The sequence below is a fragment of the Nycticebus coucang genome, chromosome 6 (genome assembly GCF_027406575.1).
Source record: "Nycticebus coucang isolate mNycCou1 chromosome 6, mNycCou1.pri, whole genome shotgun sequence".
NCBI classification, from domain to species: Eukaryota; Metazoa; Chordata; class Mammalia; order Primates; family Lorisidae; genus Nycticebus; species Nycticebus coucang.
Genome location: NC_069785.1, coordinates 50820173 through 50844774, shown reverse-complemented (window position 1 = coordinate 50844774; position 24602 = coordinate 50820173). Strand labels below are relative to the sequence as shown.

At 37.5% G+C, this 24602-nt stretch overlaps 1 protein-coding gene across 4 annotated transcripts in view; it reads left to right on the top strand.

The window, feature by feature from the left end:
• Window positions 1–24602, top strand: part of SECISBP2L (SECIS binding protein 2 like) — a 55682-nt gene that overhangs the window by 11905 nt on the left and 19175 nt on the right. For 2 of the 4 annotated variants that reach the window (XM_053594609.1, XM_053594610.1), the window contains 9 exons: window positions 915–1239; window positions 3083–3218; window positions 4521–4750; window positions 5004–5028; window positions 5374–5489; window positions 16650–16784; window positions 19030–19110; window positions 19632–19799; window positions 19936–20077. In XM_053594609.1, coding sequence (XP_053450584.1) covers window positions 915–1239; window positions 3083–3218; window positions 4521–4750; window positions 5004–5028; window positions 5374–5489; window positions 16650–16784; window positions 19030–19110; window positions 19632–19799; window positions 19936–20077 — 1358 coding nt within the window. The remainder of the gene's footprint in view (window positions 1–914; window positions 1240–3082; window positions 3219–4520; window positions 4751–5003; window positions 5029–5373; window positions 5490–16649; window positions 16785–19029; window positions 19111–19631; window positions 19800–19935; window positions 20078–24602) is intronic. The other 2 variants (XM_053594611.1, XM_053594612.1) reach the window with 2 other exon arrangements.

Sequence of the window (24602 nt, the reverse complement as noted above, 5' to 3'; positions counted from 1 at the left end):
TAAGTAGCTGGGACTACAGGTGCCTGCCACAACACCCGGCTGTTTTCTTGTTGCAGTTGTCGTTTGGCCCAGGTCAGCTCGAACCCTCAGCCTCAATGCACTACTGTGCTACGGGTGCCGAGCCAATTTTAAAACATTTTTTAAAATATGGTAGTGAACATTTTTCCATTTTGCTTTGTCATAGGAGTAGTGAGGAATAGTTCTGTGCTTCACTTCCACTCCCTGGAACCTTATATTCATCAGCAGCAGCCTTTGGGTGTAAAGAATTTTGCTGGTGCTTTACATGAACTGCACAAGAGGAAGCTCTAATGCTGAGGATAAGATGTCAGGGGACAGGCTTACTTCTTTTTTTCCCCTTGGCCCTGAAGCCTGCTTCCATTGTCAAGGAGGGGAGCCAGGAAAAGAGCAGGACTTAGCCAAGTGGTTAGAGGATTATGGGAAGAGGAATAGGAGGCCCTGGGATTGAACTGAAGAATGAGAGGTGGAGGAATAAATCACCCTATGTTATGATCACCTTACACAATTTTCACCTTACTCTGTTTTTTGCAGAAGCCTGTCACAGTTGTGAATATTGGGTGGGACCTTGGACTGCTTTTGGAAGATCTAGTAGTAGGTGTTTAGTACTTTGGGGCAGAAATACCTGGAAGAGGTTGAGGACAGAGTTGCAAATAATAATATGTGGAATGCTATGAAACTGTTAAGTTAGTTTCCTTTATACTGTCATTTAAATTGTTATTACCTGTACATAGTTATCTATAATTATAGCAAAGATACTAGTTTTGTCCCCTTTCCCAGAATTATTATGAAGCCACTGTTGTGTTTTTTTCTTCTAACTTAATGTGTTAAGAGATTTTGGTTTAGTATGCTTTTTAGACTTGTCAATAGATTTGTTCTTTTTTGATTTGGTTTTGCAGACAGTTTCCTTTATACAATAATGATATACGATGGCAGCAGCCAAATCCAAATCCCACAGGACCATACCTTGCCTACCCCATTATATCTGCTCAGCCACCTGTTTCTACAGAGTATACATATTATCAGCTGATGCCAGCACCATGTGCCCAAGTTATGGGTTTCTATCATCCTTTTCCTACACCATACTCCAACACCTTTCAGACTGCAAATACTATAAATGCTATAACTACAGAATGCACTGAGCATCCACATCAGCTTGGACAGGTCTTTCCATTGTCCAGTCATCGGAGCAGAAACAGTAACAGAGGACCTATGGTACCAAAAGTAAGTGTCTGGTTTTGATTCTGTTGTTTACTATAAGTAATTTGCTACTTCTATTGATTGACTTTTAATGCTGAATTTACTATAAATCATTTTGTTTACTAACATAAAATGGTCAAGCATTTTTTTTTTTAGAAAATAATTTTTTCTGGGCAGCACCTGTGGCTCAAGGAGTAGGGTGCCAGCCCCATATACCAGAGGTGGTGGGTTTAAACCTGGCCCCGGCCAAAAACTGCAAAAAAAAAAAAGATTAAGAAAAAAATACTTTTTTCTTTGTTACTTATTGTTACTAATTCTTGATTAGTGATATGATTTACAGTCATATTCATGTTCTGTCTGAGAGTTGTATGTAAATATACACAAATATTTCTAAATTATTTTCATTTAATGGTAGAAATTTCATGGGGACACCAACATTTATAAAAGTAGGTAGTATGGATCCTATGCTAGCCGTGTTGAATGATTAATACGCTTCAAGATATTTCAATCTTCAAAAATCAGAAGGAGATACTATGGAAGGAACATTTGTGATTCATTAGGTCCCTTCAACTTCGTTTTTTCTAGCCTATGAATTTTTAGTGGGAATAGCACTTTGTTACTTAAGAAGTGCTTTACTATTATATGAACAAAGTGTCTGCTAGGGCTAAAGAAAATGAAAGATAAAGTGCTTGCTTTGGCAGCACATACACTGAAATTGGCCCCTGCGCAAGGAAGACATGTTAATTTGTGAAGCATTCCATATTTAAAAAAAAAAAAGAATAATAAATGTGAAACTACTTCTTTTATTTAGGACCAGCCTTTTGACTAAGTTGGAAGGAAGGAAAAAAGAAGGAGGGAGGGAGGGAAGGAAAGAAAGAAGGAAAGAAAAAAATGGAGGGTTTGCAGTCGGAAGAGCATTAAGGTTTAATTTAGGTAACTGTTTTTTACCTAAAAAGCTACTTTGCATTGAGGCCTTAATATCAAAGCTAATCAGAATAAAAACCCTATTTCTAGTCAGTACTTTTGACTTGATTGCAGAGTGACTTCTTAGATGCATCTTAATGACTATATCAAAGAGTTTATGCTTTCCCTGGATTCTGTTAGCCGATCTGCTTCAGTGAGGTCTCTGCTGCCTCCTGGCATAATTTTTACAAATTAAAATACAAACTAATATCAGAGGTTGCTTTGAAAAAGCTTTTAGTCTTTGTTCTTGGAAACACTCTGGGACAGAGAAATCCCTTTGAGAATTCTGAGAATGAAAAAAACAAGTATTGGAAATAAGATGACAGTATATAATTTCCAAAAGTTGAGGGAACATGATTTCTCAGAATTTGTTTTCTAGCGCTTCAATTTAGGAAGTCAAAGTAAATTCAGAGTTCTATTGTGTGAATTGCTATTGAGTGATGAATACTTATATTTTGAAAGGTGAAAGAAGTGATCAGCTTTTTAATATTTTCTTTTTGAACTCCAAAGCAGAAAAATTATTTTATATATCATTGCTAGCATGAAACTAAAATTTGGCCTTGGGATAAGTTACCCCCCTTTTTAATTATCCTTTTAAATAAATTTATAATCCTTATATGATATGATTATATTCCTGTTAGTTATTGATTGAGAAAATAAAAAATGTAACAAAAATGAATTAATATTTTATTAATCATAGCAGTGTTAATGTTGTTTGAAAAATAGTTTGTAAATGTGTGTACATTATTTAGCTTATTATGCTTGCTGCAGATAATTTCATGAAACCCTAATACAGAAATCCTGTTGCCCTGTAGATTGGAAGCCACCAGTTTATAACATATGTATAGGTGTATTTTATAACATTTAGTATATTGAATAGGTTCTTTTCTTTTTTATAATTTAGCAACAGCTTTCGCAACAACACATAAAAAGCAAAAGGCCACTGGTGAAAAATGTAGCTACTCAGAAAGAAACAAATGCAGCGGGTCCTGATAATCGATCAAAAATTGTGCTTCTTGTAGATGCTTCACAGCAAACCGGTAAGACAAGCATTCTTATATATATATCACTGATTTTTGCCTATTTTCATCTTAAATTACTTACTTTGTAATTGTGGTCTGTACAACTTTTCAGGATTCTGGATTTTCATCCTTTCATTTGTCCTGCCACTTTGTGAAATCCTCTAAGAAGGATAGAATAATACATGTCCTAACTGTTCCTTCAACTTGCTTCCAGCTTGTGTACAACTTTGCATAGGGTTTAAGGTTTCCTTTCCCTTTGTACAGGTGGAACAGTTCAGAAATCAGAGATGGAATTTAGCAGATACTGTACAAATATGAGGGACTCATTTAGTTGAAATCAAAATTGTATGTGTTTTTACAACCAGATTAAAACCTTTTAAAAAAACATCCTAACATCCTATAACATCTTTATAGGAAGAACTTAGCAAGTTTTCTGGTGCCTTATTTTAGCATGGATCTGAACCAAACCTATGAATGACACATCCTATCAAATGAATAAAAATTTGAGTTAGTCAGATTTTATCAAACAATTTTAGAGGACCCTGTAAGCCAAATAAAAAAGCTTTCTCCTGGTAATAAATAAGAATAAATATTCTTATCTACACTATTAAAAAAAATCCTTGTTAACTATCTGAAGCCAAGAATTAGAGCTATTCAAAGGCATAATTGCTTCTTAACTCTCTATAGCCACTACTGAAATAAAGTCTGGGTTGAAGTGAATAACATGACTTATGGGTGGCGCCTGTGGTTCATTGGGTAGGGTGCCGGCCCCGTATACTGAGGGTGGTGGGTTCGAACCCGGCCCCAGCCAGACTGGAACAAAAAAAGTAGCCAGGCATTCTGGCAGGCACCTGTGGTCCCAGCTTTCGGGAGGTGGAGGCAAGAGAATCGCCTAGGCCCAGGAGTTGGAGGTTGCTGTGAGCTGTGACGCCACGGTACTCTACTGAGGGCAATAAAGTGAGTCTCTGTCTCTGAAAAAATAAATAAAATAAAATGACTTATTCTTTTTTTCATTTGGGCTGTGCCTTTTCTTTTGGGGATCTCTTCATTTATCCTTTTACAATTAGTCCATTAGGAGCAGAGAAAGGATCTGAGAATTTTTAAAAAACAATCTTGCTGGTAGCACAGTCATCGTGTGGTTAAAACATAAAAGACTTAACACATAAAGCTGTGAGATTAACAGACTCTAACAAATGCTCTCATTGGCTATGGGAAAGAATCACGATGTAATGTATTTTCTTAAAACCTTAATGATAATTTAACAAGAATTTATGAATTTGTTCATCATAATGAGTTGTCACCCTTTCCTTGCCTTTGTAGATTTCCCATCAGATATTGCTAACAAGTCTTTGTCAGAGACCACTGCCACAGTGCTCTGGAAGTCCAAAGGCAGGAGGAGAAGAGCGTCCCACCCCACGGCAGAATCTTCTAGTGAGCAGGGGGCTAGTGAAGCCGACATTGACAGCGACAGTGGTTACTGCAGTCCCAAACACAGCAACAACCAGCCTGCAGCTGGTGCTTTGAGAAATCCTGATTCTGGGACCATGAATGTGTGTAACATTGCCTTGATTTCTTTATCAATCATTGATATCATTATTTGCATCCTCTGCTAAAGTATCTATTTTCATTAACAATTTCTATAATAGGATAGTTAAAAAGGTATTTTGTATATCTTAGTAAGTTTAAGTATTATAAGATTATAATAAGCACATTTCACGCTCAACTAAATTATGAATTATTTTGCAAAGTACATAAAGTTGACTCTTAAGTAGAAAATAATTCTTTTTTCATTTCTTTTTTCAGCATGTGGAATCGTCTGTGTGTGCAGGTACTTATTTTCTGTATTGCATTTTTGCCATATTTCTTTGTTCATGTTAGGATTTTCCTTTTAAGCATGAGGTTTGCTGATGCTGAAAAAAAAAAAAATTAGAAATCTTCCCATGATTCAAGTTCATTTGTAAGTAGATTTCCAATCAATTTGAGAAATTGCTAGCTGGAGATATTCTACAAGATGATACTGTATTACTAGGAACTAGAATACCACTTTTAAGTTTATACAGTGATTCTCAATATTACATTTATAGTGACTAAATTTCAATATGTGAAGTTAGGGGGCAATTCAGGTTTTGGAATCTTTATAAATAAATTATATTTTTAAACTCATTTGTTATAGGTGGTTTAAATTGGTCCAATGTAACTTGCCAGACAACTCAGAAAAAACCATGGATGGAAAAAAATCAGACTTTTTCTAGAGGTGGAAGGCAAGCTGAACAAAGAAATAATTCACAGGTAATTTGAATTAGGTTGGAGAATATTGATTAGGTGTACTCTTTATTTTTTATTTATTTATTTTTGAGACAGAGTCTTACTTTTGTCACCCTCAGTAGAGTGCTATGGTGTCACATCTCAGAGCATCTTCAAACTCTTGGGCTGAAGCGATTCTCTTGCCTCAGCCTCCTAAGTAGCTGGGACTACAGGTGCTTGCCACAACGCCCGACTATTTTTAGAGATGAGGTCTCGCTCTTGCTCAGGCTGGTCTTAACCTGAGAGCTCAGGCGATCCACTTCCCTCGGCCTCTTAGAGTGCTGGGATTATAGGCGTGAGCCACTGCACTGGTGTAGGTGTGCTCTTTAATCCCATTTCATCTGCCATGTCTTTTTTCTATCCTTACAAAAATTTCTAAAAGCATTTTATGCCTTAAATATTGATTCTTTGATCTTAAGGAATATAGTCTTGTCCATGTGTCTTTACTTGACTATAAATACTCTCTGTATTAGCAGTGATGCCGTAGTGGTGGCTGCCTCATGCCATATGTAGTCAGACTGGGCAGCTTTCTGAAGGCCTTGAGAAACAAGGTATATCTGCAGTACAGAAGACTGGGCTTTTTACTGCCACAAGCTTCCAATAACTGTCTTCCTGCATTGGTTAGCTATGCTGTGAATCAGGAAGTTGTTTATGTCATCATTTTTCTTTTTCATTTTTTACGTAGCCTTCCTGGATTCCTTAAATCAAGTTGAAGAATTAAAGCTATAATGATTATGATGCCTGTGGATAAACTGAAATAAGAGCAAGTTACTGATGGGTCAGATTTGCTACCACTTGCCTATACATCTCTGCCTCCCTGAAATGAAGTATAGGTTGACATCCCTAATCCAGAATTCAAAATGCTTCAAAATTTGGAACTTTTTTCTTTTTTTTATTGATTCATAATAATTGTATGTATCTATGGGGCACAGTGTGGCATGTTAGCATATCTATACCAAGGTCATTATGAAAGTTTTGAGACAAGAAGTACAGTTAACAGTGGTGACCTTTTCTGATTCATGCATGCAAGTTTCAACTTGTTCAGCTTATGGCTGTTGTTCGGAGGGCCTCATTTGTGTCTGTCTGTGCAGCACTCAGTTGACATCAGCTGTGGAGCTAGGAAGAGAGCACTTTTCATGTGATTTTCTATGATTTTAAAAGTAGGTTAAATGAATCTCAACGCCTTAATTGTATACAATGGGCTTTCAGGGACCTTATTCCTTTCCACGTGACAATTTTTTGGTTTCAAGAATTTAGAAGAGGCTGAACTTCACTGAAAGATGAGAAAAGTGGTGTCTGGTGATGACAGTGATTGAGGAGAACATCGCCACTGCAGAAAAAATAGTTCGCCAAAACAAGTGACATTTAGGGACATTGAAGTGGCACTACAGGTTGGGTGGCTGGCAGTCAACCATCCAGAATCCTGCATGATTTTCTTCCTGTTAGTAAAGTTTCATACCAATCTGTGTGACTTTGACAGATGAGTACATCCATGTTGAATGGTTTGAAGAAATGCTGGTCAGATTTGATGCAGGCAAGTCTCGATGTGTTTCTAATAGTGTAACTAGTGATGAAACCTGGATTTATCAGCGTGGTCCAGAGAATAAGCGTCAGTTGATAGTGAATTTTTCCCAATGAACATCCACCAACAAAAGTGAAGCAACCCTAAGGTGACGGAAAGAAAGTGGTAGCAGCTTTCTTCTCCAAAAGTGGTCATGTGGCAACTGTTTCTTCACCAGAGGAACAGTTGTGTATTACTGCTTAGTGATACACAATAACCAGAAGTTTTAAGGAAGCTCATGACAATGAGTTCACCTGCCCAACCAACGTCACTGTTCCCTTCTGGTGGTCCACAGAGGTTAAACTCACAACTCAAGTGCTCTGTGGTCATGACTTGGCCTCATGTGGTTATTTCCTGTTCATGTAGAAGATTACATATGCAGAAGAAGGTTCTCCAGCCTGAAGAAGACGTTCATACATACAAGAGTGAGCTTACAGCACTTGAAGAAAATGACTGGAAAGAGTGTTTTCAAAATCGGTTTACAAAAGAATGCAGAAGTGCATAGAATGTTGTGGAGATTATTTTGAGAAAATATAGTAACTAAATGATTTTACGTTTCTTAATTTGTCTCAAAACTTTATAGTATCCCTTATATAATACATAAGGATCAAATCCAGATAATTAGCATATTTATCACCACCAACATTTATCATTTCTTTGTGGTGTTGGGAACATTCAAAAGAAGAAGAGGTCTTTTAGGTGCTTGAAAATATATGATAAATTATTGTTAACTACAGTCACCCTATAGTGTTTTTGAACTCTAGAACTTACCTTTATTATAATTTTGCATCCATTAACCAACCTTTCTCTATCCTCCAATGAGATTAACTTTTTTAGCTTTCACATGTAAGTGAAATCATGTGGCATTTCCCTTTCTGTGCCCGACTTACTTCATGTAACATGATGTCTTCCAGGCTCATCCATGTTGCTGCAAATGACAAGATTTCATTCTTTTTTATGTCTGAATAGTATTCCATGGTTTATATGTATATACCACATTTTCTTTATCCATTCGTCTTTTGATGGACATTTAGATTCTTTATCTTGGCTTTTATGCTAATCATATAAACACGGGGAAGTAGGTATCTCGGACATTGATTTCCTTTCCTTTGGACATATACCTCGTAGTGCCACTACTAGATCATATGAGTATTCTATTTTTAATTTTTTGAGAAACTGCCATGCCATTTTCTGTAGTGGTTGTACAAATTTGCATTCCAAACACTAATGCTTTTTCCTTGCCAGCATTTGTTATTTATTTGTCATTTTAATAATAGCCATTCTTTTTTTTTTTTTTTTTTTTTTTTTTTGTTGAGACAGGGTCCCACCCTATGCCCCTGAGCAGAGTGCAGTGGGCGTGGTAGCTCACCACAACCTCAGACTCGGGCTGCGGGCACCCCGCTGCCTCAGCCTCCGGAAGCCGCTGGGATTACAGGCGCTCGCCGCGGCGCCCGGCTGGGTTTTTCCATTTTTTTCACGAGTCGGGGTCTCACTGTCGCTCAGGCGAGTCTCGAACTCCTGAGCTCAAGCGATTCTCCCTCCTCAGCCTCCCACAGTGCTGGGATTACAGGCGTGAGCCACCGCGCCCGGCAATAGCCATTCTTATTATGGTGAGAAGATACCTCATTTTGGTTTTGATTTGCATTTTCCTGATGATTAGTCATGTTGAGCATTTTTTCATATATGGCTTCTTTTGAGAAATGCCTATGCAGATCATTTGCCCATTTTTTTTTTCTTTTTTTTAGTTAAAAGTTAATTGAGGGTACAAAGGTTACAATGTTTGCATTTGTTAGGTAAAGTCCCTTATTTGCTCATTTTTTTAATTGAAAACATGACACCACAAGTGAGAAACTTTGCACATAAGTACTTAACAGGAACATTGTTTTATGCATAAAATTGTATAGGCTGGTGTGGTGGTTCACACCTGTAATCCTAGTACTTAGGGAGGCTGAGGGGCAAGGAACTCTTGAGGCCAGAAGTTCAAGACCAGCCCGGGCAATAGAGAGACCGTTAGCTCCACAAAAAATATTTTATAATTAGTCAAGAATGATAGCGCACATCTGTAGTCCCAGGTTGGGAGGCTGGGGCAAAAGGATTGTTTGAGCCCAGGAGGTTGAGGTTGTAGTGAGCTATGATGGTGCCATTGTCCTCTAGCCTGGGCAAGAGAACAGACCTCTATCTCAAAAATAAAGTAAGATAAAATAAAAATATTTATACAATTACCTTTAGGCTATGTGTGTAATGTGTATATGAAAACAAGTACCATTTTGTAGCAGGCTTGTGGGACAGTCTAGTTTTGATTAAAAACAAACGAGCTGAAACAAGAGTTATTTAAGTTAGATAAAACAAAATTTATAAAATGTTTATTTATGTGCTGAAATTTTCTGCTGAAACTGTAACTATTGGTCCTGTTAGCCTACTGAAAAAGAAATAATACGGAGATGAAAAACATTTTATCTCTGTTTGAAAACTGGTGAGGAATGGTAAAAGAACAAAAAAGAAATTATGTAAATATTTGTGATATGTCGAGTTTTATTTTATAGCTCTCTTTTGTCCAAGAGAACTGGAGCCAGATGTTTGACACTCATGTGCTTTTTTCCCTTCTACTTTTGCATTGTTGTGCTTGTATTTATGTATATGTTTGTTTTGATTTTTTGAGATTCAGAATCTTTTTCCTTTAATGTTTTTCCTCCTTGGAATTTCTGATTGTTTTTAGCTTTTGAAAGTCTTTCAGAAATCAAGTAAATATTTACCTATATTTTCTGCTACTCTTTTATAGTGTGATATGTTGAGACATTTTTATTTGACATTTATTTAAATACACTATAGCAGTATACCAGTTGTCCTGACATTGTAATTTATTCTTTTCTTTGGGTTGTGCTTTCATTTTAGTCATTTGCTTATTTCTTTTTTCTTTTAATTTTTTTTTTAATTTTTAATTTCAGCTTGCTTGTTCATTCTTCTTCATTTGAAGTACTCTTTTTTTGTTGTTGTTGTTCATTTTCTTCTTCCTCTGGCGATGCTCTGCCCTGCTGTTTTTGATGTTAGTAGAGACGTGGTCTTATTCTGGCTCTCTGCTGGTCATACTGGTCTCGAACCTCTGAGCTCAGGCAATCCACCCGCCTCGGCCTCCCACAGCACTGGGACTACAGGCGTGAGCCACCACGCCCGGCCCATTTGCTTATTTCTTACGTGCTAGTTGCTATTCTTGAGCTATTGGTTTTATTCCATTTATCAGATTTTTGTGTCTGTGCGCTAGTGCTGTACTATACTGTTCACAGAGATTTTATTTTGTTTGCTATCTGTCTATTCTATCTTTTTTTTTTTTTTTTTGCAGTTTTTGGCCGGGGCTGTGTTTGAACCTGCCACCTCTGGCATATGGGGCCAGCGCCCTACTCCTTTGAGCTGCAGGCACTGCCCTATCTTACTGTTTTGAGACAGGGTCTCACTCTGTCGCCCTGGCTAGAATATGGTGGCATCATTATATCTCATGTACTTCAGCCTCCTGCCTCAGGCCTTCCAAGTAGCTGAGACTACAGGTGTATACCACCACACCCAGCTTTATTTTTCTATTTTTAAGAGTTGGATCTCTTGCTCAGGCTCATCTTAAGTTCCTGACTTTAAGCTATCCTGCTTTAGTCTTCCAGAGTGCTAGGATTACAGGCATAAGCCACTGAGCCTGGCCTACAGTGATTTTAAATATTTTTTACCAGTGTTTTAACATTTGATAAGGCAGCTCATTTTCTGTAGTTCAGAGTGGCTTTAATTCTAAATGATGTCTTAAAGTAGTTGATGATCTTTCCGTTTGTTTAAGGGCCATTTGTTTTGTTTTTTCTGTGAACTTCTCTGGATATATCCTTTGTACATTTTTTGAGTTTTGAATTACTTCTTTCTCTTTTTTGGATACATTTTAAAATCAATTTGATTACTTATTAATTTCTTAAAGTTTTTAGGAGCCTTTAATCTGTAAGTTGCAAATACTTTGCTAGGTTTTCATCTTTATTTTTACCTTGCCCCTTATTATTACGATTATTGCCATGTACAAGTTTGGTTTTTAAATAGCGTAAAGAAGTTTATTTGTCTTTTCTATTTTTTGTTGTTGTTGTTGTTTTTGAGACAGTCTCACTACGTCACCCTCGGTAGAGTGCTGTGGCATCACAGCTCATAGCAACCTGAAACTCTTGGGCTCAAGTGATTCTCTTGCCTCAGCCTCCCAAGTAAGTAGGGCTACAGGCACCTGTCACAACACCCGGCTATTTTTGTTGTTGTTGTTGTTTGTTTATTTGTTTAGCAGGCTTGGGCGGGGTTCATACCCACCAGCCCTGGTGCATATGGCCGGCGGCCTAACCACTGACCCACGGGCGCTGAGCCTGTCTTTTTTTCTAAAATGGCTTCTGGGTTTTAAATCATACTTGGAAGAGCCCTACACCTACTCCAAGGTTATAAAAAAATTTCCTGTGTTGTTCTCTAGTATGTTTATGGCCTTGTTTTTTTACATTTAAGTCTTTACTACATTTGGAGTTTTTCTTGGTGTATGGTATGAGATATGTGTCCTATTTTTTTATTTTTCAGGTGGCTATCCAAATCTTTATACACCATTTATTGAAAAGTTATCTCTTCTTCACTACTTTGCAAGAACCACCTTTATCACTTGTTAAATTTCTACATATTAGGCCAGGCACAGTGGCTCATCCCTGTAATCTTAGCAGTCTGGGAGACTGCCGTGTGAGATCACTTGAGCTCAGAGTTTGAGACCAGCCTGAGCAACAGCGAGGCCCCATCTATACAAAAAATAGAAAAATTAGTCATGTAGTGGCACACAGCTACTTGGGAGGTGGCTGACATAGTACAATCACTTGAACCCAGGAGTTTGAAGTTGCTGTGAGCTAGGCTGACGCCATAGTACTGTGGCCTGGGGCAGCAGGGTGAGACTCTGTCTCAGAAAAAAGCACTCACATATTTTAGAATCTGTTTCTGTGTACTTTCTATTTTGTTCCATTGGTCTTTAGTCTATAAACTTAGGGAGAATCAACTATCTTTTTGATGTGGTGTCTTTTTTTTTTTTTAAATCATAGCTGTGTACATTAATGTAATCATGGGGTACAACATACTGGTTTTATATACAATTTGAAATATTTTCATCAAACTGGTTAACATAGCCTTCACCACATTTTCTTAGTTACTATGTTAAGACATTTATATGCTACACTTAGTAAATTTAACACGTAACCTTGTAAGATGCACCATAGGTGTGGTCCCACCAATTACCCTCCCACCACCCATCCTCCCTTCTCCCCTTCCCTCCCCCTTCTTCTTTGCTATTATTGGGTTACAGCTTTCATGTGAAAACTATAAATCGGTTTCATAGTAGGGCTAAGTACATTGGATACTTTTTCTTCCATTCTTGAGATACTTTGCTAAGAAGAATATGTTCTGGGCTGCACCTGTGGCTCAGTGGAGTAGGTGCCAGCCCCATATGCCGGAGGTGTTGGGTTCAAACCCAGCCCTGGCCAAAAACTGCAAAAAAAAAAAAAGAAGAATATGTTCCAGCTCCATCCATATAAATATGAAAGAGGTAAAGTCTCCATCTTTAAGGCTGCATAATATTCCGTGGTATACATATACCACAATTTATTAATCCATTTATGGGTCGATAAGCACTTGGGCTTCTTCCATGACTTAGCAATTATGAATTGGGCTGCAATAAACATTCTGGTACAAATATCTTTGTTCTAATGTGATTTTTGGTCTTCTGGATATATACCTAGTACAGGAATTGTAGGATTGAATTGCAGGTCTATTTTTAGATTCCAAGTGTTCTCCAAACATCTTTCCAAAAGGAACATATTAGTTTGCATTCCCACCAGCAGAGCAGAAGTGTTCCCTTTTCTCCACATCCACGCCAACATCTCTGATTTTGGGATTTTGTGATATGGGCTAATCTTCTTGGAGTTAGATGATATCTCAAAGTAGTTTTGTTTTGTTTTGTTTTTTGCAGTTTTTGGCCAGGGCTGGATTTGAACCCACCACCTCTGGTATATGAGGCCGGCGCCCTACTCCTTGAGCCATAGGGACCGCCCATCTCAAAGTAGTTTTGATTTGCATTTCTCTGATGATTAAGGATGATGAGCATTTTTTCATATGTCTGTAGGTCATATGCCTGTCTTCTTCAGAGAAGTTTCTCTTCAAGTCCTTTGCCCACCCTGAGATGGGATCACTTGTTCTTTTCTTGGTAATACGTTTGAGTTCTATATGGACTCTGGTTATTAAACCTTTGTTGGAGACATAAACTGCAAATATCTTCCCCCATTCTAAGGGCTGTCTGCTTGCGTTACTTACTGTGTTCTTGGCTGTGCAGAAGCTTTTTAGTTTGATCAGGTCCCAACAATGTATTTTTGGTGTTGCTTCAGTTCCCTGGGAGGGTCCTCCTCATAAAATATTTGCCCAGGCCAATTTCTTCAAATGTTTTTATGATGTGGTGTCTTTTCTAAGCAGAAATAATTTATCTTCCTATTTTTTGAGTCTTCTTTTTGTAATTTTTCAGAAGTGGTGTAATTTTCCTAAAATAAGTTTTTATGTGTTATGTCAATTTCTAGTATTTTTTTTTGTTTTGTAAATGAAGTATGAAAACTTAAATCTTTTAAAATTAACTTTGTGCTAGTCATTAAAGGATTTTAATACATATCTGCAGCTGGAGCTTCTGCTTTGTTTTGTTCAGTATGCCCACTTTCTATCAACAGAGCTCTTAGAACAGCTGACAAAAAGTAGTTATCAGGTTATTGTTTTATTCAGGAGGTTATTGGAATACTTGCCTATTTGGTTCATATGAACTTTCTATCAACAGAGCTCTTAGAAGAGCTGACAAAAAGTATTTAGTTATCAGGGTTATTGTTTTATTCAGGAGATTATTGGAATACTTGCCTATTTGGTTCACATGAACTTTATTGGGACCATTACTTTGAGAGTTTTTGTTGTCTTGTTTTGGAAACAGTCTCACTATGTCGCCCTTGGTAGAGTGCTGTGGCATCACAGCTCACAGCAACCTCAAACTCTTGGGCTTAAGTGATTATCTTGCCTAAACCTCCTAAGTAACTGGGACTATAGGCGCCCCCCACAATGCCAGGCTATTTTTTGTTGCAGTTGTCATTGTTGTTTAGCTGCCCAGCCTTGGTGTATGTGGCTGACACCGTAACCACTGTGCTACAGGCGCCAAGCCATACTTTGAGAGTTTTAATTTCATCCCAGTGCTTTATTGTTTGCAAGTATAAGATTAAAGTTGCATTTGTTTTTTTTTATTTTTTTATTTTATTTATTTATTTTTTGCAGTTTTTGGCCGGGGCTGGGTTTGAACCCGCCACCTCCGGTGCCCTACTCCTTTGAGACACAGGCACAGCCCCCTGCCCCCCCCTTTTTTTTTTTTTGGAGACAGAGCCTCAAGCTGTCACCCTGGGTAGAGTACTGTGACATCACAGCTCACAGCAACCTCAAACTCCTGGGCTCAGGCGATTCTCCTGCCTCCGCCTCCCGAGTAGCTGGGACCACAGGCGCCTGCCACACACCCTGCTATTTTTTGGTTGCAGCCGTTGTTTGGCGGGTCCGGGCTGGATTCGAACCCGCCAGCTCAGGTGTATGTGGCACCTTAGCCACTTGAGCCACAGGCACCGAGCCAGTTGCGTTTGTTTTTAAAGAAAGTTGTTTTAGGGTGGCGCCTCTGACTCAGTGGGTAGGGTGCCGGCCCCATATACCGAGGGTGGCGAGTTCAAACCCGGCCCGACCCAACTGGAACAAAAAAAATAGCCAGGTGTTGTGGTGAGCACCTGTAGTCCTAGCTACTCAGGAGGCTGAAGCAAGAGAATCGCCTAAGCCTAGGAGTTGGAGGTTGCTGTGAGCTGTGACGCCACAGAGAGTGACACAGTGAGACTGTTTCTTCCGAAAAAGAAAAAAGTTGTTTTAGTATTTATGATACTATTAATGCAGATGATTCTAGTATCTAACCACAAGCTTCGGAGATGCCAGGTGCTTCTAGGTCTTTGTGTGCATATGTTTGATTTCAGAATCCAAGCACCTTCTCTCTAGGTTTGGTTCATATTCTGTTCATTATTAGAATTTTGGGGTAGCTGTTCATGAAAATCATACTTTTTACATCTTTTAAGTATCCTGGTTAAGAGAGCTAGTTCATTTAATATTAGCGGCTTTGGATACTTAAGAGAAGTAACTTAAAATGTCTTAAGATTCTTAGAATGTTTAATGTTTTTTTCTTGCCCTTATGACAATTGAACATTTTGCACATTTGTTAACAATTAGATGTCCCTGTCTGTTCAGGCTGCTATAAAAAAGTACCATGGACTGGATGGCTTATGAACAATAGACGTTTATTTCTCACAATTCTGGAGGCTGGGAAGTCTTAAGATCAAGGCCCTGGCAAATTCAGTGTCTGGTGAGGGCCTGGTTTGTAGATGGTGATCTTCTAGCTGTGTCCTCACGTGGTAGAAGGGGTCAGGGAACTCTCTGGGGTTCCTTTTATAAGGTCACTAATCCTGTTTATGACGGTTCTGCCTTTATAGCCTATTCACCTCCCAAAGGCCCCATCTCCAAATACCATCTCACGGGGGCTTAGGATTTCAACATGTGAATTTTGGGAGACATACACATTCAGTCCACACATAGGATTATAATTATTTGTATGATTGAATAAAAATTTTAGCTATTAAGTTTGTTTTCTTGGAAGTAAGATTTTATTAAATGGTCTTTCCTAGGAATTCTGTTTTGTTGTTTTTAAAAAAATAAACTACAGGTATCAAGAGACTTATATATTAATATATAAAAAATATTTTTATAAAAAGTATCAATACTAAATATAATACTAAGTATTAACACTTAATATAATACCAAAAATAGTACTTTTCTTCCAGGGGTAACATCTTATAAAACTATACTACAGTATCACAACCCACATACTGACATTGATACAGTCAAGATACAGAACAGATTCATCACCACAAGAACCCTTCATGTTGCCCTTTCATAGCCACTTTCTCTTCCCTTTCCCTCAAGATGATCCTTATCCCCTAGGATCCACTAATCTATTCTGCCTTTCTTTAATTTTGTTGTTAAGAATGTTGTATAAATGAACCCATATGGTCCTTTTGCTATTGACTTTTTTTCATTTGAATGGTTCTGTGGAGATCATCCAGTTGTTGGGTTTATCAGTACGGTAATTTGTTCCTTTTTGTGGTTGACTGCTGACCTCTGTGCTGTAGTATGAATATACCACAGTCAATTTAACTCTTCCCCCACTGAAGGCCATCCGGCTCGTTTCCTGTTTTTGGCTTTTATGAATAAAGCTGATAATAAATGTTCATGTACAGGGAAAAATAAGGAACATGCATAAATTGTTTCATTTTCTTATTTTCCTTATACATAGTAGTTTTTGTCAGAAGTTTTGACCTTTTAAAATAAATTATGCACTTTGTGAAAATTTATTGAATTGTACACTTTTGTGTACTTCTCTGCAAATACATTATACTTTAAAATATTTCCTTAAAAATAATAAGATTTTCTTTTCCCTTCTGGGATTTACTTAGGTTGGATTCAGATGCCGAGGACACAGTACTTCCTCAGAAAGAAGACAGAATTTGCAAAAGAGACAAGATAATAAGCATTTAAACCCTAGTCAATCCCATAGAAGCGACCCAAATTCTGAGTCTTTATATTTTGAGGTATTTTTTTCAAACTCTATTTGTAAACTGTTACAGCAAATACTCCTTTTAAGAACTTAGTTTAATTGTAAACATTATGATGAGTACTTACTATGTCTTCACACTGTCTTAATGTGTGACTCCACTGTTGGATTATAAATTATTTAGAAATATTGACTCATCTTTATTTGTCTTGGTTATATGTATTTAACCTAACAATCTTATTAATGTTTTTTTTATTTTTTTATTTTTTTGGTTCTTGGCCAGGGCTAGGTTTGAACCCGCCACCTCTGGCATATGGGACCGGCGCCCTACTCCTTGAGCCACAGGCACCACCCTATTAATGTTTATTTTTATAAATTTTTGTCATGTGTGCTCATCATTTTGAGGTAATGTGTAGAGGTAGAACTTGATTTCATGTCGACTTTAGTATGAAACCTTTGCTTTTAATTTTTGTTGTTATTCAGTAACAACAAAATTAAGAAAAATAACAAAATAAAAATTATTTATGTGATTGAATAAAAATTTTATTCTCTTAAATCTATTTTCTTGGAAAAAAGATTTTTATTAAATGGGTTTTCTTAGGAATTGTTCTGATGTTTTTTAAAAAATAAACTCTAGGCAGACAGTTTATATCTTATTTGCACCATTTCTCTTGTTGGTGGCCTATTGGATATGTAATGTGTTCCAAATGATACATTAAGGTGAACAGACACACTGTTTCCAGCAAGTTGCTATGCAGTAGGGGAAATGTAGGCATTTACACACAGTAATACTTGGTTGAATATGGTTGATATTGAAAGGAGAAACCAATCATTTTGAGTTTGGAGCAGGGCAGAAAGAACATTTGGAATGAATTTTAAAGAATAAATAGAATTTGGTGGCTCAGTGCCCATAGCTCAATGAGTAAGGTGCCAGCCACATACACCAAAGCTGGCAGGTTCGAGCCTGGCCCAGGCCTGCTAAACAACAATAACTGCAACCTCCCACCCCACCCCCACCAAAAAAAAAAAAAATAGTCCGGCGTTGTGGCAGGCGCCTGTAGTCCCAGCTACTTGGGAGGCTAAGACAAAAGAATGGCTTAAGCCCAAGAGTTTGAGGTTTCTGTGAGCTGTGATGCTACGGCACTCCACTGAGGGTGACATAGTGAGACTATCTCAAAAATAAATAAATAGAATTTGGTTGTATCAAGATGTTTTTCACCAAATAGCCCTGCTAACTTATTTGAGTAACTTAATTTGGTTGGATCATAGATTCTATAAAATGGGTTAATAAGTAGATATTAAACTGTAAAACTTGCTCGAGGTCAGAGGATGGAAGTGAATAATATGTAAGTTTAGTAATATGAGCCAAAGGACTTGACAGTACAGCTTAATTATTTTATCAAGAACAGTTTTACGTATATCCAGATTTAGCAATTGTATTATATGCATTTAACCATATGATTGGTTCCATACTTTTAGTTAAAGACATTAAATATAATTTTCATTGTAAAGGAAGATAGATATTGATTAAGAAATTAATTTGAAAACAATTTTTTTATCTTTTAACCTTATTGACCACTATATGTAGTAATGAGAATGTGAGTATACTGTATTAATTATATTGAAGTGTGCTAAATCTTTTCCAAATTGAGTAGGTGAAATTTGGTTTGAATTTCTTTTTAGTTATATATCCATCTTTGAGCACAGTTACTAATGAAAAATGGAATACTAAATGCCATAATCCAAAAGATAGACATGTGTGATATGCCTCCAACCTTGAATAATCAAATTGGCTATGCTTTAGCATATAAGAAATGAGATTTCCTTTTTAATACTGACTTTATTTTAAATAATTCAGGAGTAGAATACAAAAAAATATTACTTTCCTACTTTTCATTACTCTTGTTTTGTTTTGGTTTTTTTTTGGAGACAGGGTCTCAGTCGCCCTGACTAGAGAGAGTCCCATGGGCTCAGCCTAGGTCCCTGCAACCTCAAACTCCTTCCTGGGCTGAAGTGATTCTGCTGCTTCAGCCTCCTAAGGAGCTGAGACAACAGGCACCTGCCTTCACACCTAGCTAATTTGTCTATTTTTAATAGAGATACGGTCTTGCTCTTGCTCAGGCTATTGTCAAACTTAATTGATCTCCTACTTTAGCCTCCCAGAGTGCTAAGAGCCATAGCACCTGACCTTCATTACTCTTAAACTTTATAAAAAAGCTGTTTTGATGTGGGGGGGGGTTACCTTTAACTCTATTTTACTTAAAATATGTTAACTGTTTTAGGATGAAGATGGGTTTCAAGAATTAAATGAGAATGGAAATACTAAGGATGAAAATATTCAACAGAAACTTTCTTCAAAAGTTGTAAGTGATTTGTTTTAAAAAGATAAGCAAAATAGAGCATCTTTTCAACTATGCTTATGTTGAAAAGAAATACTAAAAGTCAGGATAAAAACACATAGGCAACATGGTAGATAAGAGGCAGTGTTTAGTTCTTACCTTTAATATTTCTTTTCAACCCAGCCAGAACAAAGATACTTTCGTTTTAAATCCACACTTCTGCTTCAGACAAGAAAATACCATTAAAAGAGTCTGTACTTAAATTTCCCTAATTGTTGCCAAACTTTTACTTTGTAGGTATTTTGTTTTATTTCCGTCAAGGATCCAGGCAAGTGTAACTCATTGTATTAAGCTGTTTTATCCCTTTATTATTTCTCGGTCTGAAATGATCCCACTGTCCCACTGTTCTTTATGATGTTGAATTTCTTAAAGAGGCTAGTCCTATTATAATGTGGAGCATCCAACATTTTGGAACATTTTTCCTTATGATTAAATTTTAATGGGATCACTAATGAATGTTTTTTTCCCCCCTTTGGTTACCATAGTTGGATGATTTACCCGAAAACTCACCAATCAATATAGTTCAGACTCCAATTCCCATTACCACCTCAGTTCCTAAACGTGCAAAAAGTCAGAAGAAAAAAGCTTTAGCAGCAGCCCTTGCTACAGCTCAAGAATATTCAGAAATAAGTATGGAGCAAAAAAAATTACAGGTACATATTCATGTGTATGAACACATATGATTATTAGCGAGATTGGGGGAGTGGATTGAAGGAGTAGTATGATCATCTTAAATTGCTGCATTTTCATACTGTAACAAAAATAAATGTTTTTCTATTCGCCTCACAGGAAGCTTTATCAAAGGCAGCTGGAAAAAAGAATAAAACACCTGTGCAGCTAGATTTGGGGGACATGTTAGCTGCTTTGGAAAAACAACAACAAGCAATGAAAGCACGGCAAATTACTAATACCAGACCTCTGTCATATACAGGTGATAGCATTTGTCTGAGTGATTTGCTATTTGGCTTTGCTAATATATTTTGGATATTGTTAATCTAAATTTTTTAAGTTACATATGTATTTTTTCCAAGTTAGCTCAAACTTGAAATTGTCCATGTGCCTTCTCTTTCCATATCTAGTCCTTCAGCAAAACTTGTATGTTCATAATCTAGATCTTTTTCTCCTTTCCTGCCACTACAGTAGTCTCTTTGCTACTACCTGCCTGTCTCTTTCTCTAACCCCCAGTCTATGTTAAAATGAGCGATTTTTTAAAAATACAAACTGGTTTAGGTCACTGCACTGCTCAGAACCCTCTAGTAGGTCTTCATTTCACTTAGAGTCAAGCCAGAGTCCTGACTAAAGAATCTTAGCTGACCCTGTTGCGTCTTTGTCCCCATCATCTCCATTCTCTCCTGATGCATTCTGCTCTACCTGCATTATCTGTCCTCAGACACACACTGAGTGATCCTACTTTAGTATCCTTGGGCTTATTGGTCTTTCCTGGAATGTTCTTTTCCCGGGTATCAGTATAATTTGTTCCCTCAGGTTCTTCAGATTTCTGCTTCAATGTTAGTTGATAGACTTTGAATCAACCAAATTTATTTCTTCTCCAGAGATTGAAATGAAAATCACAAGTAATTTGACCTTCTTCGCTGTTAAATTATCCATTGTAATGATAATTTTTGGCAAACTAAATAGCAAACAAGAGTTTTGAGCAAATTGTGTGTACCTGTATGTGCGCGTATGAGAAAATAATCTGGCTTTTTATTGAAACAGTAATTTCTATCTTTCTATTTTAGTAAATCTTGTCAAATTTAGAGTTCAGCTGTTCTTATATGCTCTCTCATTTCTTTTTCTCATGCTTTTTTTTTTTTTTTTTTTAAAGAGAATGAGAAATAGGACAAAGGAAAGGGAAAGGTACCAATAAGAAGCACAGCTGTTAAGGCAGTAAATGAGCTAATACAAGGGATGGGGCAGGGAAATGAGGGAGATGGGAGAAGGGAAGGGGTTGGGGTGTGTCACAGTGTGTGGCACACTTTGGGGGCACCATACAATTCTAAGAGGGACTTAATCTAACAAATGCAATCAGTGTAACCTAACTCTTTGTTCCCTCAATGAATCCCAAACAATTTAAAAAAAACAAACAAAAAAAAAACGCAGCTACTAAGAGGCCATAATTAAATTTTCTGTTACTTCTGTTTCTATGTGAAGGGACGATAACTTGTTAGATAGAAAAGATAAATAACTGTATAATTTTAATCCTATGTGCAGAATGTTTAAACCTAAAAGAAATGAGAAGAGCATAGTTACCCATCCACATAAACCTTCTCTTTGAACAGCTGTTAATGTCAGAGGTATACATGTTACTGAGGTAGGAAGAGTAGCAGTAACATCAGTAAGAGTTTGGAATAAAGTAGTTTGGAAGTAGTTTGACTGTATGGTCTAGTAGCTAAAAGTAGTGGCTCTGATGTCAGGCTGCCTTGGTTTGAATCCTGTTCTTCCATATATTTCTTTGGCAAGTTAGTTAGCCTTTCTTTGCTTCAGCTTTCTTATATTAAAATGGGAGTAGTGATACATGTAGTACCTATTTCTGGATTGTCTTGAGGATTAAATAAGATTATACATGTAAAGTGCTTAGAGTATCTAGGGAATAGTCACCCAATAAATGTTGACTAATATTATGGGGAGAAGATTGTTAACCTATGATACTTCAAATAGCTTGTTATTAATACAACTTTATTCATTTACCCAAATATTAATACATACTGATGTAAATGTGTATATGCTAACATGGTTTTAGGAACTGTTGGAATTACAGAAATGATTAAGATATACCTTTGGTCAAGAAGAAGTTTATAATCTAAATAACTAATTAATAACAGTTTCTTAGGAAAGACACAATACCAGCTAAGTTTCATGAGCTTGCAGAAGAAGGTGTGATTTTTTTTTTTTTTTTTTTTTGTAGAGACAGAGTCTCACTTTATTGCCCTCCGTAGAGTGCTGTGGCGTCACACAGCTCACAGCAACTTCCAATGCTGGGCTTAGGCTATTCTCTTGCCTCAGCCTCCCAAGTAGCTGGGACTACAGGCGCCCGCCACAACGCCCAGCTAGAAAGTATGATTTTTTTCGATAAGATGATATGAGGAAAGTGTTACGAAGGACTTCATAAAAGATAGCATTTCAACTAGGCTTTCAAGAGGGAATAGAACGGTTGGCAGATAAAAATGAGATTAACTTCTAACTTCTTACCATTGATTAAATTGGAAAGTGTTAATTACAAAGAAAACCTTTGGGAAATTCAAGAAAAGGATGAGCCTACAGTAGTGATGAAAAATGATTGTAAGGAATTGATAGGGTTTTTAAATGGTGGAATGTGAAAACAGGTCAAAGATAACCCCGTCTTTGCCTAGGAGGACTGTGGTCATGGTAAGGTCTATGATGATATTATACAAGGTGAGGATCATAGAAGAGCAATTTTGTTTGGAAGATCAGATGGCCGACCCTGTTATACAGAGTGGACATAAAGTTCATGTGCAGTTTAAAATAGTTTCTTTTTTTTTTTTAGAGACAGAGTCTCACTGTACCGCCCTCGGGTAGAGTGCCATGACATCACACGGCTCATAGCAACCTCTAACTCTTGGGCTTACGCAATTCTCTTGCCTCAGCCTCCCAAGCAGCTGGGACTACAGGTGCCCGCCACAATGCCCGGCTATTTTTTTGTTGCAGTTTGGCCGGGGCTGGGTTAAAATAGTTTCATGTAGTAAATTGCACATGAACTTTAAGTCCACCCAGTATTTTTAAATGCTGTCAAGGGAGATCCTGGTGGTTCCTGTTTAGCACTTAGTTATGAATGTATAGTTAGGTTAGAAACTCAGTGAGTTTCAAATAGAGATTGTTGAATGTGTAGAAGTAAGATTGTTAAGGGAAAGAGAAATTAGGAAGATGATGTTTATGGATAAAATGCTTGTGGGATGCCCAGATTTAAAGGACAAAAGGAAAAACAGCCAGGAAAATACATTGTGAAAGAGTAGAAATAACAAAGTGTAATGTCACAGAAGATGGGAATAGAATTTTGAGAAAAAAGATGTAGACCTTGGTACCCAAAACTGAGGAAAACTAGAGTAGAGTGAAGATGCAGAAAATTTTATTTGGCAATTGCAGTGTTATGTGTGGTCTTGATAGTAAATTTTAAGAGAGTGAGGAGGGCAGAAGTCAGATTGTAATCTGGGAAGTGATGATGAGAGGAAATCTTCAGAAGTTTAACAGGGAAGGAAAGGGGAGTGATGGTACCTTAGCTTAAAGGAAGTAGTCAAGGGAAGGGTTTTGTTGGTTTGCCTTTTTTTAGCCCCTGTGTTTCTTTTAGAGAGGGGAGATTTAGGGCTGGGCACGGTGGCTCATGCCTGTAATCCTAGCACTCTGGGAGGCTAAGGTGGGTGGATTGCTTGAACCCACAAGTTAAAGACCAGCCTGAGCAAGAATGAGACAGTGTCTCTGAAAAATAGCCGGGAATTGTTGGGGGGTTCCTGTAGTCCTAGCTACTCAGGAGGCTGAGGCAAGAGAATCACTTGAGCCCAAGAGTTTGAGGATGCTGTGAGCTACGACACTCTACCCAGGGCAACAAAGTGAAACTCTGTCTCAAAAAAAACCAAACTAGTTTTGTTTTAACTAGTTATAGGAGGTCAGGGAAAAAGAGTCAGGGGTCGAGGAGGAACTCAAAAGCTGACAAGGGGATAGGAATAGAGCAAGATCGTAGAGTTGCTGATATGGAATATTGAGAGAAGTAATTAGTGAGCATTGGACAGGAGTAAGGCTATCTGCCACCTCCTTTGAAGTGGTTTATAAATTTATATTGGATACCATCTCAGGGAAGTGGGAGGAAAACTGAGTGAGAGGGCTGAGATCAGAGATTTAAGAATGGTAATGGATTGAGGGTAGTCACGGAGAATGAGGGTAACAAGCAGGCATAAGAGAATTACTGAATAGTATTGAGGGTGCAGCTTGGTGGGGAAGGGGGATCACCATTCTTTACTGACACTAAAATCAGAGGAGTTATATATAGCCTGTGTAACTTATATAAGAGTGAATAACAAATGTAGTAGGAATAAGGAGAAGTGCAGAGTTTTGCAATTTCTTTTTTTTGTCTGTTTTTGTTTTGAGACAGAGTCTCTGTCACCCTGGGTAGAGTGCCATGGCATCATCATATCTCACAGCAACCTCAAACTCTTGGGCCCAAGCGATCCTCTTGACTCAGCCTCCCTAGAACCTGGGATTACAAGCATTTGCCATGACACCTGGCTAGTTATTTTATTTTTAGTAGAGATGAGTGTCGCTCTTGCTCAGGCTGGTTTCGAACTCCTGAACTTACGCATTTCACCCACTTGGGCCTCCCAAAGTGCTAGGATTAAAGGCATGAGCCACTGTGCCCAGTCAGAGGTTTGAAATTTCAAAGATACACTGGTCCTACTGAAGACCAGTTACAAAGAATTGCTATGTTTGTGGTTTGGTAGAGTAGAACT